At 45.3% G+C, this 17,499-nt stretch overlaps 1 protein-coding gene across 1 annotated transcript in view; it reads right to left on the bottom strand.

The window, feature by feature from the left end:
• Positions 1-17,499, bottom strand: part of dnah1 (dynein, axonemal, heavy chain 1) — a 267,942-nt gene that overhangs the window by 197,519 nt on the left and 52,924 nt on the right. The window contains exons 13-15 of the mRNA XM_042339689.1: positions 16,609-16,802; positions 12,856-13,081; positions 2,915-3,034 (exon numbers count right to left, since the gene is read on the bottom strand). Coding sequence (XP_042195623.1) covers positions 2,915-3,034; positions 12,856-13,081; positions 16,609-16,802 — 540 coding nt within the window. The remainder of the gene's footprint in view (positions 1-2,914; positions 3,035-12,855; positions 13,082-16,608; positions 16,803-17,499) is intronic.

Genomic DNA, 17,499 nt, shown 5'->3' with positions numbered 1-17,499 from the left:
TGCCATCTTAAAAGGGGTTACTTTTGCCACAGGTCTCTCTCCAAACAATTTAGTTGGGGGCGGGGGATACAGGATCCTGACTGTGCCCGTCTCCAGGACTGGGTTGTGCAAAGAGCGTGGCGCGTCACTGTTGGCTGCTGAGTTATCCCTCTTCTCTACTAAACGTGTGGTGTTTTGTCATGGTCACCCAATTCTTGCAGTCTTTTGTAACATGTAAATAATACATATGTATAACTGTATAAAATTATTTAAGGGAAATGGGGAATCCTGCCCCTTTAAATGGGTTGTGTAAGATTCCAGTTGCAGAAGCTGTTTGCAGGAGAGTTAGCAAGCAGCCTACACAAGTTTGTAACTAAGTTTGGGTCCAGGGCTGCATGATTGACAGTCAGCTGTCAAGCAGCCGCAGAGTAAAATAACATGTGGGTGCTGGTGCGGGAAAAAACCGTCGCAGTCGTATCATAAGGTGGGTGGAGCTACACGCCTATATAAAGCAATGCTCGGTGCTCCTCATGGTCGCTAACTAATGGTCGTCATCTGGTACATACTAATGTATCCATGGTACAGTTAGGGTTAGTTTAATATTTCTTTACTAATGCAGTGTTGTGCTGCCAGTTGTTACAGTTATGTGTGATTGTTATGTTTGATCCCATTGTTGTATATCTTCCATTGCTGTTTTCCTGTTGTTTCTAAATGAGTTTCTGTAGTATTCTAGACAAGAAAAGGAGTAAGCACTTCGGAGGGTGGTTGTCAACATCGGAGGTCTACAAGTGCAAGCAGACTTTGATTAGCGATTCCAGTTTGGGGTTAACTGGGAATGCCTGTTTGTTTGTGACTCTGACTTGGTTGAGTCACCTTTGAACTAGGGACTCAAACCGACAGGAGAAGAGAAGCAGAGGCCACTCAGTACGAAAAAGTTAATAAAATTTGCATGGACATCAAGGGGTGAGAACTGTCGCAGTTTGAACCTTGTTGGCGTGTCTCTGTATCTGCCTGTCCTGGATCAGTCATTTCTGATGGTCTGAAATGCTGCTTTTCAGGATGTTACATTCCGCTAATTCCAGGAAAATAAAAATAACACAAAAACATCATCTCATGCGCGAGTTGGGGAAACTGCCAGTGTGTAACCAGCTAAAACCACATATCTTCCCAAAGCACTGTCTGGCAAGCTTTTCCACTGCTTGTCCAGCTAGGATCACTCTACCTGTTACGGCTTTGGCTTGCAGGGTTAACAGGAGCTGAGTGGGATGACTCCCAGCCTGCAGTGACCAGTCTGCCTTCCAAGTCTTGCCGATGAGCCAGGCTGAGCTGGTCTGCCATCAACAGTGCCCTGGAAAACTGTGGACCTGCCTGGCTGAGGAACCGGACTATATTAATAATAACAAGATTTCATTTATAGAGCGCCTTTCACGTCGGGAGGACGTCCCAAGGCGCTGGACAGTTGGGTTAGGACCCGAGCAGGGGGGAAATGGTCAGGGTGAAGGGAGGGAAAGGAGGGAGCGAGGAGGGGGTAGAGAGTCGAGAGGGGAGCTGAAGGCACGGTCGAAGAGAAAGGTCTTGAGAAGCGGCGAAGGCACTGGGGGATGGAGTTCCAGAGCCTAGGGGCTGAGAGGCTGAAGGCCCGGCCACCGATGGTAGGGCGGTTAGGGCGGGGGATGTGGAGCAGGAACGGAGGGTACGGGCAGGTAAGTAGGGGGATAGTAGGTCAGAGAGGTAGGAGGGAGCAAGGCCGTGAATGGCCTTGTAGGTGAGGATGAGGATCTTGAATTCGATCCTCTGGGGGATGGGGAGCCAGTGGAGGCGAGCGAGGGTGGGAGTGATGTGGTTGCGAAGCCTGGTGCGGGGCAGGCAGTACACAAGCTGCTTTTGATGTAGCGCCTTATCACGTAATTGAGATGTCTCAAAGCGCTTCACAGAATATATTGTAAAGTGAATTGACTGTATATTTTGTGGATGAAAAACAGCAGCCAATTTCACACAGAAATGTCCCACAAATAGTCATGGATTGAGTGACCAAATTATTATTATTTAGCCAGCAACCAGCTTTTGTATAAGTGTGCAAAACATACAGTAAGCCAGTGTCTCCTCACTCTCCCCCCAGATTAGTCCCCACACCCCCTTCACTCTCCCCCAAGATCACTCCATCCCCTCCTGCTTTCATTCTCCCCGGGTCAGGGATCCCAGCTCCCAGACAGAGCAGCCTGTGACTGGAGACTGTCAAGAGGGTGGACTCGGTTCTGACGTTCCGTTGCCAAGCATGTCACCATGGAGTCAGTTAAACTCCAAGGAGATCCTGCTTACCTTTCCCTCCCAAGGATGATAGTCACCAGTTGGTCATTTGACATCTGATAAGTGCAAGTTTCATCTGACAAGTATAGATATGCAAGGCTATGGGAAGAGGGGAAGTAGGATTAATTTGGTTAGCTCTTTCAAGAGCTGGCACAGGCATGATGGGCTGAATGGCCTCCTTCTGCGCTGTATAATTCTATGATTCTAAGTGCAGGTTTAAGCCCTCACTAGATGGATGGCAGGTCCCAGAAACTTCCTGTGAGCTTCCTGGTTGGCAACCACAGCTCAGGATGAAACGTGTGAGAGCATTGCCACCATCTTCCTGCCCACAGCTTGGACACACAGTGCTACCAACTGACCTGCTGATACTCATGTTACAAATGCATACCAACTTCGTGATGCTAAAATAGCACAAAAATTCCTAATCTCAAATCAGATAAATCAGAGGGGAGTACTGAGCCTGATGAGAATTATGCAACAAAAATTTACATTTGCTGGTTGAATGATTGCATTAGAAAACACCACTCATGCAGCCATAGAGTGAAAAGCTGGGAAGGATAACATTTTTGGAAACATTTCATGAGAAGTGAAAGATTTCTAATTTGAGATGAGGGATACCCAGACCTACCTCTTTCTCTCGCAGCTGTTCAGGAACTCTCTTCATCCATTCCCGGTGTTCTGTCAGTTCTTCAATTGTGTTGGCCTTCTCATACAGCTTCCTATTAATCTCTCTGTACTCATCATTCATCTATAGGGCAGAAAGTGCACTGTATTCACTCATTCACAAGATCCTAAGTTTGGTTTAGCTGAAGAGGGCCCTTCAGCCCATTTGAACTCATACTATCAGAATACCCACCCTACCATCTCTTCCCACCGCAGCACCAAGCTGCTTTTTACAGGAGTCCTGTGTACTGGCCTCAAACACCTTTCCTGGTAACTATCGTTAATTACCCTATGTGGAAAGATCTTTGGTGTTTACCCTGAAAGTGGCTTTTTAACTCTAAACCCATGTCGTCTTGTTTTACTGTTTTGGTACATCCTAAAGTATTGTCCTGAGTTTACTTTTTAAATTTAAAATGTTATAAACTTCAGTGAGGTCCCCTCTGAGACATCTTCTCTTAAGACTAAAGAGCTTATCTAATTTTTTTTTTGATGAACGATGCCAGGCTCCTTCAACCAAATTAACCGAATCGTATTCCACGAGGGATGTCCAGGCAGACAAGCCCCTCCCCCAAACTCTCTAGGCCCCAAATTGCCAAAGGACAATGAGGACCTGAATTTGCATTCACAACCACCCGACCAAGTCAGGTGACGGGATGGCCTCTGCACAGGGCAAGCCCGGACTGAACCTAGTGACCAAGTGCTCAAGTGAGTTCTGCATTCCAGTATCTCCGCTTCCTCTGTGAGGGCAGATCACACTTCTCAGATCGGAAGTGCTGCAAGTTCATTGATGATATAACAGAGAGGGTTGATGAAGGTAGTACAGTTGATGTAGTGTATATGGACTTTCAGAAGGTGTTTGATAAGGTGCCACATAACAACAACAATAAAATGACATTTGCAGAGCACTTTTCACATCAGGAGGACCTCCCCTGGTGCTGGACAATCAGTGTTTCGGACCCGAGATGGGGGTCGAGATCAGGAAGGGTGGAGGACAGGGGGTGAAGGAGGGTGATCAAAGGTACGGTTAAAGAGGAAGGTCTTGAGACGGATCTTGGAGGAGGCAAGGGAGGGGGCGAGGTGGAGCGACTGCAGAATGGAGTTCCAGAGGGTGGATGCAGAGTGGCTGAAGGCCCGCCCACCAACGGCGGGGAACGTGAAGCAGGCTGGAGCCTGCTTCAGGTTTGTAGGGGATTAGGAGGTCGCAGAGGTAGGAGGGAGCAAATCCAAGGAGGGCTTTGAAGGTGGATCCAGGATCTTGAACTGTACCCTCAGTGTGATGGGAAGCCAGTGCAGTCGGGTGAGGATGGAGGTGATATGGTCAGAGCCTGGTGTGAGAGAGGACACAGGCTGCAAAGTTCTGGATGATCTGCAACCTGTGGAGGGAGGAGTTGGGGAGACCGACAAGTAGGGAGTTTTCATAGTCAATCTTGGATGTTATGAATGCATTTGTGAGGGTCTCGGCGGTCTGAGACACTGGCTTAGCGGGGCGATGTTTTTTAATCCTTGCATTTGATATAGCGCTTTTCACGTCGGGAGGATGTCCCAAAGCGCTTCACAGAACACACTGTAAAGTGAAATTGACTGTATATTTGTGGGCAAACGCGGCAGCCAATTGCGCACAGCAATGTCCCACAAACAGTCGTGGATTGAAAATGACCAATTTATTATTTTTTGGGTTTTTTTTTGGAGGGATTATTATTAGGCGTGTGGAGTAAGGAAAATTGCCCAAGGTTTCGCCCTGTCTGGAATTGAACTCAGGTCTCTCGCTTGCAAAGCGAGTGCTCTAACCACTGAGCTACAGGACTCCACAAAGGTGTTGCAAAGGTGGGGGAAAGTTATGTCACAAATGAGGGGTAGAAAGGATAGTTAAGAGTCAAAATAATACACCAAGGTTCCAGGGTGGATTGTGCATCCTTGGGCTTCAATTTTGCTAACAAGTCTATTATGTCCCTTTCCTTTTGAAAGTGATGCTGTCAGTCCTGAGGTATGGAGGCACTGATGGAAGCCAATCAAGAGAACCTCGGTCTTGTTAACGTTCAACTCTAGAAAGTTAGCTCTCATCCAGGTCTTGATATCTAACAGACATTCTGTCAGGACAGCAGTGGTCCTGGAGTCGAGTATTGAGGCAGAGCTATAGAGTTGGGGTCATTCACATACATGTGGAAGTTGACCCCATGTCTGCGGATGATGTCACCAGGAGGGAGCATATAGATATTGAAGAGGAGGGAACCAAGGACAGAGCCCTGAGGAATGCCACACGAGACGATGTGGGGCTATGGAAACCGTTTGTGGAGATGAAGTGGAGATGGTGTGAGAGGTAGGATCTGAACCATTCAAGAACAGAACCATGAAGGTTGAGGTGAGAGTAGAGGCAGTGGAGGAAGATAAAGTGGTCAACAGTATCGAAAGCGGCAGAGAGGTCACAGTGGATGAGGAGGCAGAGGGAGCCCTGGTCGCAGATGGACAACATGTCATTTGTCACTTTGACCAAAATGTCATTTGTCAGTATACGCAGCATGAAAACCAATTGGAGAGGTTCGTGAAGGGGGTGGCGAGAGTGGAAGGAGCGAAGCTGGGAAGCAACAACTCATTCCAGGACCTTCGAAAGGTAAGGGACATAATAGAATTGTTAGCAAAATTGAAGCCCTACAAAAGGGATATGGATACAAAATTAGCTGGGAAACAGAAAGCAGAGGTAGTGATGCATGGTTGTTTTTCAGACTGAAGGGAAGTATACAGTGGTGTCCCCCATGGTTGGTAATTAATCATATAATCCTTCTATTCGATATAGCGCTTTTCACGTCTTTGAGACGTCTCAAAGCACTTCTCAACTTTGAAATGACCAATTTATCATTTGTTTTTGAGGGATTATTATCAGGCCTGTGGAGTAAGGAAACTTGCCCAAGGTTTCGCCCTGCCGGGAATCGAACTCAGGTCACTCGCTTGCGAAGCGAGTACTCTAACCACTGAGCTACAGGATTCCATTAGGTCCACTGCTCTCTTTGATATACATAAACTACTTGGACTTATAATAATAATAATCCTTGCATTTGATATTGTGCTTTTCACATCTTCTAGACATCTCAAAGTGCTTTACGGAATATACTGTAAAGTGAATTGACTGTATATTTGTGGGCGAAAAGCGGCAGCCAATTGCGCACAGCAGCGTCCCACAAACAGTCGTGGATTGAAGTGACCCAATTTATTATTTTTTTTCTTGAAGGATTATCATCAGGCGTGTGGAGTAAGGAAATTTGCCCAAGGTTTCGCCCTGCCGGAAACTGAACCCAGGTCTCTCGCTTGCGAGGCGAGTGCTCTAACCACTGAGTTACAGGCCTCCACTTGGGTATAGAGAGCAAAAAGTTTGCAGATGACACAAAAATTGGGAATGTAGTAAACAGTGAAGAGGATGGTAGCAGATTGCAGGAAGAGCAAAGAGAGAATGGTGAAATGGGAGACACGTGGCTGATGAAATTTAATGCAGTGAAGTGTGAGGTGATTTGGGAGGAAGAATGAGGAGAGGCAATATACAATAAAAGGTACAGCTTTAAAGGGGTGCAGAAATAGAGGGATCTGGGGGTTCACACACACAGGTCTTTAAAAGTGGTAGGACAGGTGGCTCAGATGGTGTGTTCTTTTGAGAGCTAATGGTGATTTTGGCTCAGGACAATGGACAACAACTCCCTCCAACTCTGTGCTCAGTTTACAGCCTCTCTGTTCTTGGATCCAACGGAGGACCATCTACTGATTCATATGGGTATTGAATGATGACCATGTCTGTAAAGAACTGGACCGCATGCTGTCAAGTGATCGTTCCATATTCAAATCAGGTCCTGTCTGTAGGCAAGGCTGAGGCACTGGCTAAGAATGATCTAACCAGATAACATTGGCCCAGGCTGAAATCTCCCTAGGACCTGCCAATGCGTGCAGGCCTGTGCAGGGCAAGTGGTACGATGTAGAGGCTCTAGTCAGGATGGAAATATGTCTGAAAAGTACCCAAATCTGCCTGCAATCGCACATCAGGATGGTCAGGATGGGGATACGTCTGAAAAGTACACAATATCTGCCTGCAATTCCACATGCTCAACAAACTCCCTGAAGGCTTTGAGGAATCCTGGCTGCTGTTGTTCCCTACGGCACTGGTCACTGCTTCACAGTCTGTGACATTGCGAGGACCCTCACAATCTTGGACTGGAAAAGAATAGCTTGTTGGGAATGATGACGAGTGCAAGCGGCTCAGATGTATCTTGAAGGTGAATCTTGAGGCCTGATACGGTAGACTGGCGGGTGAAGCCAAGAATGGGATATGATGAGGCAACCTACAATTGGCTTCCTAACAGGTTAATGCATACATGAGCTGTGCACAGAACGGAATGGGTGCTCCTATCGTCAAGGCAGTTGGCTTGGCAACACCACCTCACCATCAGCGGATCCACTGTCCATCGAGGGAAGATGAGGCACTGTGAGGAGTGCAGATAACAGATGCAGAGCTAGATTGGACAGCATTCCACCTGAGCTGTTGATGTGCACAGAGGACCTGATATGCAAAGTTTACACGGCCTCGTTCTGAAGGTATGGCTTCAGCTGCGGAAGGGCCCGTGTACAGCTATCTCCTGATGACACTGTACCATATTATTATTACCATATAGGCTGTTTGGTCACATCCGTCGTGAGTTCCAACTACCACTGAACATTGGGTACGTTGGTATTAAGGCAGTGTTTGATTCAATAAATCATGAGTCACTGTGGAACGTGTCACCAATGTCTTGATGGGGTTAATCGCACCTGTGCACAGACACGTCACCACATGTGCGGATGGGAGCTGATATATCCTTCCATTTTGCGTCCATATCTGGAATCCGACATGGTTGTGTTCTCGCAACCAGCTTGGCCTACTCCTTGCCAACAAGGTATTTATGGATGTCTACACTGACACCACTGCTCTTTTAACTGACGACCCAGCGAAGTGGCCAGCGATCCTGAAGCACTTCAAGGAGGCAGCTGTCTCCATGGGGCTCCAGCCATTGTGGGCCAAGCCGATGTTCCAGAACTTGGTGCCTACTTCCAGCTTGTTTTTTGGTGAAACGGTCGAACCAGCCCAGAGGTTCACATACTTAGGATGCGACATACTGTCCGAGACATACCGGGGTCCGAGACAAAAGTTCAGGGCCAACTCAAGCCTTTAACATCCACAGGATCTACAACATCCAGCTGAACAGGCAGATAGTACCTTGGTTTAATATTTCATCTAAATGATGGAGCCTCCATCAATGCAGCAGATCCCCAGCACGACACTGGAGTGTCGGCTTAGACTATGTGATTTCAAGTCCTGATGTGGTGCTTGAACCCACAATCTTCTGACTCTGAGGTGGAGTGCTACCACTGAGCCAGTCCTCAATTGTCATAATGTGAATACTGACAAGGTAACAGCAGAGGCTGACCTTGACTAGCACAAGTCTCTTTAGGGTAGAAAAGGAAATTTATATTTATATTCATATGGAGCTTTCTTGCTGCTGCAGCTGAGTTTGTAAGGAGACTGAAGCTACAGCCTGCAAGGCACCCATCCCTGAAGCGGGACCCCGTCAGGGTAACCACAGAGGGCAGAAGAGCTGTTAGGCAAAGCAGAAGCCTTTAAGCTGGTTTTGGAAGTTTCCTCGGAGCAAGCTAGAACTGCAGCAAAGGCAACTTACATCCAAACATGGCACGAATACAGGAAGGTTTTTAGAGAAATTAAGCAGAATCAATGGGCTGTGTCAATCCAAAAGCAACTGCCTAAGAACAATCCCAAATATTTCCTCCGCTGGCTGAAGTCTGTCACTGGTCATGGCTGGAGGGGCCGCTCTGCTGTACAACAGACCCAAGAGGGTATCTGTGGGCTCTGGAGGTAGCATGGCATCTGACCCAACAGGCTGTAGTGGAGATTCATCTGCATGGAGGTTGGAAGAACTAGAGGGAGGCGTAGAACAGATTAAAGGCCTTATTGACCCATTCGACTGGGAGGAAGTGGACTCCGTACTGCGGTGTCTTGCTAACAGCAAGGCAGCTGGTGCAGACAGCATTAAGTTGCTGAGTTCTTAAAAGCTGAGGGGGTGGGAGGATCTTCAGATCCAAGACAAGAACCTACAACTCGCCTTTGAGCTGCGCTCCTAGGCTATAGCACAGCCTTCTAGGGAAGCTCCAAGGCAAGTTGGAAGTTTCTGGCTTGGATTCTTATCAGTACTCAGGGTCATGGTGGACACCAACTTCAGTCTGGACACTGTTCTGAGGGACTGCGCTGAGAAGGGGTGAAGAGCACTAGTCATACTTGTCTCTCTTCAAGAACAGCAAGGTCCCAATGCAGGTCAAGCTTGTGGCATACAAGACCTGTGTACAAACAGTCCTCCTTTATGGATCTGAGCTTCTGGAGATGCAACAGAGAGATTTCCTCCGACCCATTTAGAAAGTCCAGGATCAAGCAGAGGTGGATTTGTGGCAAACACTGGAAGCAGCTACAGGGAGGGAGGGCTCCAACCTACCTACCTGTCACTAAACTCCCTGGAAGTGTAAACAACTTCACAGCAGGCACATCTATTTGGCAAGGCCTCTTGCATGAGGGCCTGGATTAAGAAGATGATGGTGAGTAAGCCTGGTACACAGCATTGGACTTGGACCTCAAGAACATCAAGGTAGCTAGCATGTCAGAAGCTGTCCTGTAAAGGTCCTTCCACAATACTGAAGCAGATGTCCGCCAGATAGTTGCTGAAGAAACTGAGTTTTGGGGTGACAGTTGCTGGAAGGCATTACATGGGAGTCCGAATTTGTGAACATGCATTTGTACATCCAGCACCTGGAATCCACCTTGATTGGTTTGCAGATAGGTAAGCAGCTGCTGTTTAAACTCCACACCTCCAATTGGTGGAACCATCGCTCAATGGGAAGGGTCTGCCCAAGCTGTGGACAGGAAGATGTTGCCTACCAGGACGCTTGCAGAGAATTCATTTTACCTACCATCCACCTAATGAGGTCTTAAACTCATGCTTGTCGAATATCAAATGACCAAGTGGTAACTTTTCCTTGGGAGTGGTAAGCATGGTCTCTTTGGAGCAGAACTGGCTCCAAGGTGACATGTTTGGCAACAGAAAGTTGGAATTGAGCCAGCCCTTTGTGGTAGCCTCAGCTGTCCAGTTCTTGAGCCAGGCTGGTCTGCAGTATTCCAGGGCACTGCTGATGACAGCACAGCCAGGCTGGCTCATTGGCAGAACTTGGAAGGGCAGACCAGGAGCTGCACACCCTCACACTCAATTCCTGTTAACCCTGCAAGCCAAAGCACTAATGGGCAAGGTGTTCCCAGCTGAAAAAGCAATGGAAAAGCTTGACAGACAGATAAGCTATGTGGCTTTAGCTGGTTAGATTCCACCAGTACCTCAACAAACCCTCTGGGATCCCCAAGCCTTGGCTCTTGCCTATCTGCGCCTAATGCTTTCCAGAATTAGGTAAACAGGATGCTCATCACAGTCCTTTTCCCTAGGCGTGACAAGTGACGGGAGTTTACTGTAGATGAAAAAGTAAAACCTCTAGGGTCATAATCTCCTGATTATTACATGTGCCACACACTAACGAACCCACGCAGGAATGCTTGAATTTGAGGCATCAATGCGTGGTTTGAGGGATGATGTAGAAAGCAGAGTTTTCTAGAATGTTCAAGAGGGAAAGGCTCACCTAAATGGTTAGATATGGCACTGATATTCATGGAGAGAGCATAAATGGCGCAGTGAGGGTACATTTAATAAACTAATATGGCAGGGGAGTGAAGAAACAAGAAAAGGAAGCACAGAGGGAAATAAGCATTGGAGAAAATAGAGTAAGAGATTTAGCAAAGATAATTTTAAAAAATCCTTGCATTTGAAACACCGCCTTATCACGTCTTCGAGACGTCTCAAAGCGCTTCATAAAATGGCAGAATATTTTGTGGGCAAAATGCGGCAGCAGTGTCTCACAAACAGTCATGGAATGAAGTGACCAATTATTTTTTTTTGAAGGAATTATTACACCCCGGAAAAGCGATCCGCCAATCGACTAACAACCGGGTTCCTACTTACTGTTAGGTAAATAGAGGCGTTTGGAGTAAGGAGACTTGCCCAACATTTCACCCTGCCGGGAATCGAACCCTGGTCTCTCGCTTGCGCGGCGAATGCTCTAACCATTGAGCTACAGGACTCCAAGATAAAATAGAATAGGAGAATGAAGAGAGGAGAGAGAAATAAAAATGATAACAGATAGATAAACTACACGCCTTTACCCACATGAGTATTATACGCACGGTGGTATAATGGGATAGCTATTACAGACATGGCTATAGCCTTGTCAATACCAGGTAAAATTGGGAGCTGAATATACCAGGATCTTTAGAAGTGACAGTGATAACGGGTAAGAAAGCAAAGCGTAATTAACAAAAGATGAAATCATGGTAGTTAAACAGAGAATTATTTGAAGGTAATCAACAGATAGAATCACTGTGAATTAAAGTGCAGAATTGGATGGATGTAAAACCCTGTTTTTTCATAGACAGTGATGATAAAATGGAGAAATGTTTAATGCAGAGCTGGCTAGCAAATGCCTGGAATTTTACCATCAGAGAAAATAACTGAGCATCTAGATACATACACACAGATCAGGGAGAGTCAGCATGGGCTTGTAAAGGTAGATCACCCCTCACAAATCTTATTGAGTCTTCGACAGAATCACAGGTGCTGTAAATTCTATTGTTCTATAAAAGGGGAATCGATGGTTTTCATTTATAGGGATTCCTTTAGCTCAGTGGTCAGAGCACTCGCCTCACAAGCGAGAGGACCTGGGTTCGATTCCCACCAGGGTGAAATGTTGAGCATATTTCCTTACTCCACTCGCCTATTTACCTAGCAGTACAGAGGAAACCGGTTGGTAGTCAATTGGTAGATTGCTTTACCGGGCCTAATAATCCCTTCAAAAAAAATAATAAAATAAAAAATGTTATATCCTGTGAAGCACTTTGAGATGTCTCGACAACAGCATAAGGCGCTTATCAAATGCAAGATTTATTATTATTATTATCCTTCGGATGTTCAGGTGGATATTAAAGATCTCATGGCACTACTGAGAAAGAGAAGGGAGTTTCTCCCATTGTCCTGGGCAACAATGCCCCAAAATAATATTGGTCAATCACTCCATTGCGTTTTGTGGGACATTGCTGTGTGCAAATTGCCTTCCGCATTGGCATGTGCAATTCTGTGTAAGAGTTATTGGGTTCTCAAACACAATTAGCCCTGAAACAAACAAACCTGTATTAGGCCTATTAATTTCAGAAATAATAATAATAATCCTTGCAATTGATATAGCATCTTATCGCATTTTCGGTATGTCTCAAAGCGCTTCACGGAATATACTGTAGGATTCTGTAATTAATGTATTAAACAATATCTCAAATTATATTTGCGATGTTTATATATATAATATACTTGGAACATATGATCAATCTCATATGAGGGGAGCTGGTTGTGACTAGCTTTGAAGAAGATTCTTGCTTAAGGAGGATAAACTGTTTTCATTCTTTATCAGACATTTTCTCATGGAAAAAACAGATTCAGCCAAGCCTTGGGTCCTTATGTCTGCTGGCACTCTGAACAATGGCTCTTAGGAACAGATAAAATGGCACCTTCAGTCTCCTTTCTTTAAAAAATTACTGGAATGTTCCTTTGAAATGCCAAGAATCTTTTTCTCCTTTTTTATTTAAATAGACACTCCCAGAACTCTGAATGAAAGTTTTTTTTTGTTATCACAGAAATCAGTGTGAGGCATTCGAATAAATGATCTGAATAAATATGGTGTATATTATAAATGAAAAGAAATGAGTCATGGTAAATAAACATGGGAATAAACATGGCCTCTTACCTCAGATATTTGCTTTTGCAGATCTTTGGCGTACATTTTCAGCACTGCCTGAGCTAAGGCCTTGCGCTTCTTGGACAAATTGTTGCGTACACCCTCCACGTTGATAAGAAAAGGTCCAATGACAATGGTATTAGGGAGACTATTGTCGATCTTCTCTTTTTCCTCCAAATGCATTGCCACCACCTGGCTCACCTCAAAAGCTGCTGGTTCCTGGCTACTGAATTTGCTACAGTTATAAGAGACACAGATACTGAGGTTTAAACACCACAATAAATTAGAGCTTTTCCTTGATCTGTTGAGGCTGTATACAAGCTGCTGGGAAGCAGCCAGGGTGTGATAATGGGTTCATGTTCTATTTCTTTACAGTGTGATATGTACTAATACTTAAAAATTCCGCCCAAGATGTGTTGGTCCCCAGAAAATAGAAATCTCGGAGGCTATTCTATCCTTTGTATTAGTGTCAATGTTTGTTAGTATTCTAGTTGAAATTTTTGAGGTCAGTAGCATGGTGGATGAGGAAGTTTCTATGACCGTTTTCTCTAGAGACTTTCAGAAGGCATTTGATAATAATAATAATTGATAAGGTTTTGCACAAAAGAGTATTAGTGAAAATGAAAGCGCACCGAAATGGGGGCAATTGGTTGGGAGCGGGACAGAGGAGGGATAAAGGGAACGTTCACTGATTGGCAGGATGTAACAAAGTGGTGATTCTCAGGCGTATTTACTGGGGCCTCAGCTTTTCACCATGTATTTTATTTAATGACTTGGATGAAGGAACAGAGAACTGTATACTAAGTTAGGAGTCATAAGTAAATTGTGTAGATATCAGCAGGAAATTACAAAGGGAATTAAGCGAATGGTAGATTGAATAACTGATTGTAACTTGCATAACCTTGCTGATTCTCATTTATAAATATCGACTGATTGAAAAGATTTGTGTTGGTCCTTACTTCACTGCAGTCAGATATTTGAGAACCCTTACAAAACCTGGGATTTAAGGGTTAAATTATGAGCATAGGCTGTGTAAACATGGTCTATATTCCCTTGAGTTCAGAAGATTGAGGAGTGATCTAATCAAGGTGTTTAAAATGATAAAGGGATTCGATAGGGTAGCTACAGAGAAACAATTTCCTGTGTGATGCAGAACAAGAGGGCAAAACCTTCAAATCAGTGCTAGGCTATTTAGGAGTGAAATCAGGAAGCATTTTTTTTACACAAAGGGTAGTGAAAATTTGGAACTTTCTCCCCGAAAAGGCTGTGGATGCTGGATCAATTGGAATTTTCAAGTCTGAGATTGACAGATATTTGTCAGGTCAGAATGTCATGGATATGGAGAAAAGGTGGGTAAATGGAGTCGAGGTGCAGATCAACCATGATCTAATAAAATGGCGGAACAGTCTCAAGGGGATGAATGGCTAAATGCTCCAATCGGTTGTCCGTGCCACCCACAGCACAGAAACAGCCCTGGTCAAAGTGACAAATGACATTCTGTCCATCTGCGACCAGGGCTCCCTCTGCCTCCTCATTTTCCTTGACCTCTCTGCTGCTTTCGACACCGTCAACCACTCTATCCTCATCCACCGCTTCTCCTCTCACCTCAACCTCCAAGGCTCTGTCCTTGACTGGTTCAGATCGTACTTGTCACACCGCCTCCACTTCATCTCCACAAATGACTTTTCCTCTAGCCCCCAGACCGTCTCGGCATTCTTCAGGGCTCTGTTCTTGATCCCCTCTTCAAACTCTATGTGCTCCCTTTTGGTGACATCATCCGCAGACATGGGGTCAACTTCCATATGTTTGCGGATGACACCCAACTTTAACTCTCTACCTCCACCCTTGACTCCAGGACCACTGATGTCCTGACTGAATGTCTGTCAAGTCCTGGATGAGAGCTAACTTTCTTCAGTTGAACGTCAACAATACCTTAATTTATGGCATAAATCAAGAAATATTCAATCAAGAAAACTTATATTGTTAGCCAACCAGAACGAATGGCCACTACTGCTCTAGAGATCTATCCTAATCCCAATTTCCACCTCTATTCCCTTTCCCCCTGCACCTCACCTCGATATGTGCTTATCTAATTACTCACTCCCTCTCTCACTTCTTCCCTTAATGCCTTTACTACCTCTTTTCCTTTTACCATTCATGTCACTTCTTCCCTACCTCTCACTCTCACCTACTCCCTCCCTCATTCCCTTCCTCACCCAATTCCTGCTTCAGGCCATCTCATTCTTTCCGATAATGCCTCACTTCCACCTCGCTCACACTGTCCCTTACGTCTTCCGTCATTCGATCACCGTCTCATATCCTCTTTTACTCAATCCTTCCTTTGCTCAATCCCTCACTTGCTCCCTTCCTCATGTTCCACCCCTTCCTCGGCCTCTCCCTCTGTTCCCCCAGACCTTCCCCCCTCCCAATCTCACTTGGTCCCTCCATCCCTGAATCTCCCACTCATTCTCTCATTCTCTCCTTTTACTCCGCCCTTCGTAACTCCTTTGGTCAATCCCTCATTATCTGACTAACTCCCTCATTCACTCCCTCAATCTTACATCATCATTCTTTCCCTCTCTCCTTCCTCACTTCCTCTTTCCTTGCCTTCTCACCTCAGATGCTGACAGTATTAACCTGCTTGGTGCACACTCCACTTCACGGAGCTAATATCTTGTCTGACTCCCAACTGACCTACAAACATTCAAACTCTGACCTGCTCAGCATGCCCTCACCTCCAAATCATTGCCCATCTATGCCATCACTTTTCCACTCGGGCAGCTGAGACCCTCATCCATGCATGTACCATGTCCTGGCTAGACTACACCAATGCTTCCCAGCTCATCTCTGCACAAACCGTAGACTATCCCGAATTCTGCAGCCCATGTCCTTTCTAGCAACAGGCTCGGCAATCCTAGCACCCCATCCTTGCCTGACTCCATCAGCTCCCCATCACCCAGCAGATTGAGTTCAAGGTCCTCGTTCTCATGTTCAAATCTCTCCATGGTTTCCCTCCATGTGCCTCTGCGACCTCCACAAACCCTACCAACCTGGCCACTCCCTTTGTTTAGCAAGCACCAGCCCCCACCCTATCTGCCCTACCTTCGGCAGGCAGGTTATTCTGTCCCCATTCTTTGGAATTACAACCAAGAGCCTCTCTGACTCACTCCTTCAAATCACCTCTATCAAGGCACATCTTTAAATGTGACCCCGCTTTTGGTGATCTTTTCCCTCCTAGCTCCTCTTGCCTGCCAGCTCCACTTCGAGTACCCATCCAGCATTGAAGCGCTGTGAGACATCTTCCCAATGTGAAAAGCATTATACAAATGTAAATCGTGTTGTAAGATGGACAAGGGTTAGAGGAACAGAGCAAGAATACAAAGCGATCAGAATGAAGCTAAATAAACAGAAATTAAATCACATTTGGTAACTCTGAAATATGACCAGTTCAATGTTCGGCTGTATAAATGAGCTTTACAGTATGAAATTCTGAGCAGAAGGTGCCAGCCGTGGTCTGTGGTAAGCTTTGTTTTCATTTTGTTGACCGGATCTAAGAGCACCAAATGTTGTGTTCTCCTTGACCCAGAAAATGTTATTTCACAACCGAGACTGAGGCCTTCACCAGGCAAGTGAGTGCTGCACCCAGTTCCACATTCCATTCAGAACTGCCCATCACACTTGTGTACATAATCATCTTTTATGCTGACTTTAATTTGTTAATTTGCACGTAATTGCAAGCTTAGACACTGTGCTGTCACTAACCTGATGTAACTGTCAATATCCATTTCATTCAGCTCCAGGTGTTTCTCAAACTGCTTGGCATAGCTTCTCAGAGGGATCAGTGACTTCTGAATTGCATTACGCAGGGTATTGCGTAGCTCCTTGACGGGGGGCTCATTATGCCACACAGACTCCAGCAGCGGGGTCCCGCTCAGAAACATTTCCTCCAGGATAAACTGGGCGTAAGAAAAGTGTAGACTTCATAAGGCAAAAAAGTAATCAGAGCCAATAATATAAAACAAGAATTCCAGCTTGTGTGATTATCACAAAACAAGCAGTATGATCAGGGGAGACTCATAGATCTGGGGCACTGTGTAAATAGATCACTCAGAAGGCAGGAGCAGCTCGATTGGACAGGAAGAAAATGGTGATTGGCATTGAAATTCAGTTACGACAGCACAGGCCAAATCAATTGAGATGTTTAAAAGGGAGATAATCTTCTTCTTAAAATTTAAGATCACCACCATTAGGGACAATTCTTAAATCCAGCCTTAAGTACAGACCAAATTTCCACCTAGGGTGGAACCTAAGATCACTTTGCTATTAAAATTTAAGATTGTGGAAAATTCTTAAATTCAGTCTTAATTTGGAGGTCAGTTTTCTTCATTTCTTGAAAAGACCCGAATCCCAAATTAAGACTGAATTTAAGAATTTTCGACAATTCTGCACAATCTTCGATTTTAAGACCACTTAAAATTCCACTGGGTGGAATATTGAACTGAAATTACAAAACTAAATAAAACAATTCTTGCATTTGATATAGACTTTGACATCAGCAAAAGATCTGAAAGAGTTTCAGAGGATATACTGTAAAGTGGTGTGACTGTATTTTATTGGTGAACACAGCAGCAGCCAATTTGCACCCAGATATCA

This window comes from Callorhinchus milii, unplaced genomic scaffold (assembly GCF_018977255.1).
Source record: "Callorhinchus milii isolate IMCB2004 unplaced genomic scaffold, IMCB_Cmil_1.0 Scaffold12, whole genome shotgun sequence".
NCBI classification, from domain to species: Eukaryota; Metazoa; Chordata; class Chondrichthyes; order Chimaeriformes; family Callorhinchidae; genus Callorhinchus; species Callorhinchus milii.
This window is presented reverse-complemented; position numbering and strand designations above follow the sequence as displayed.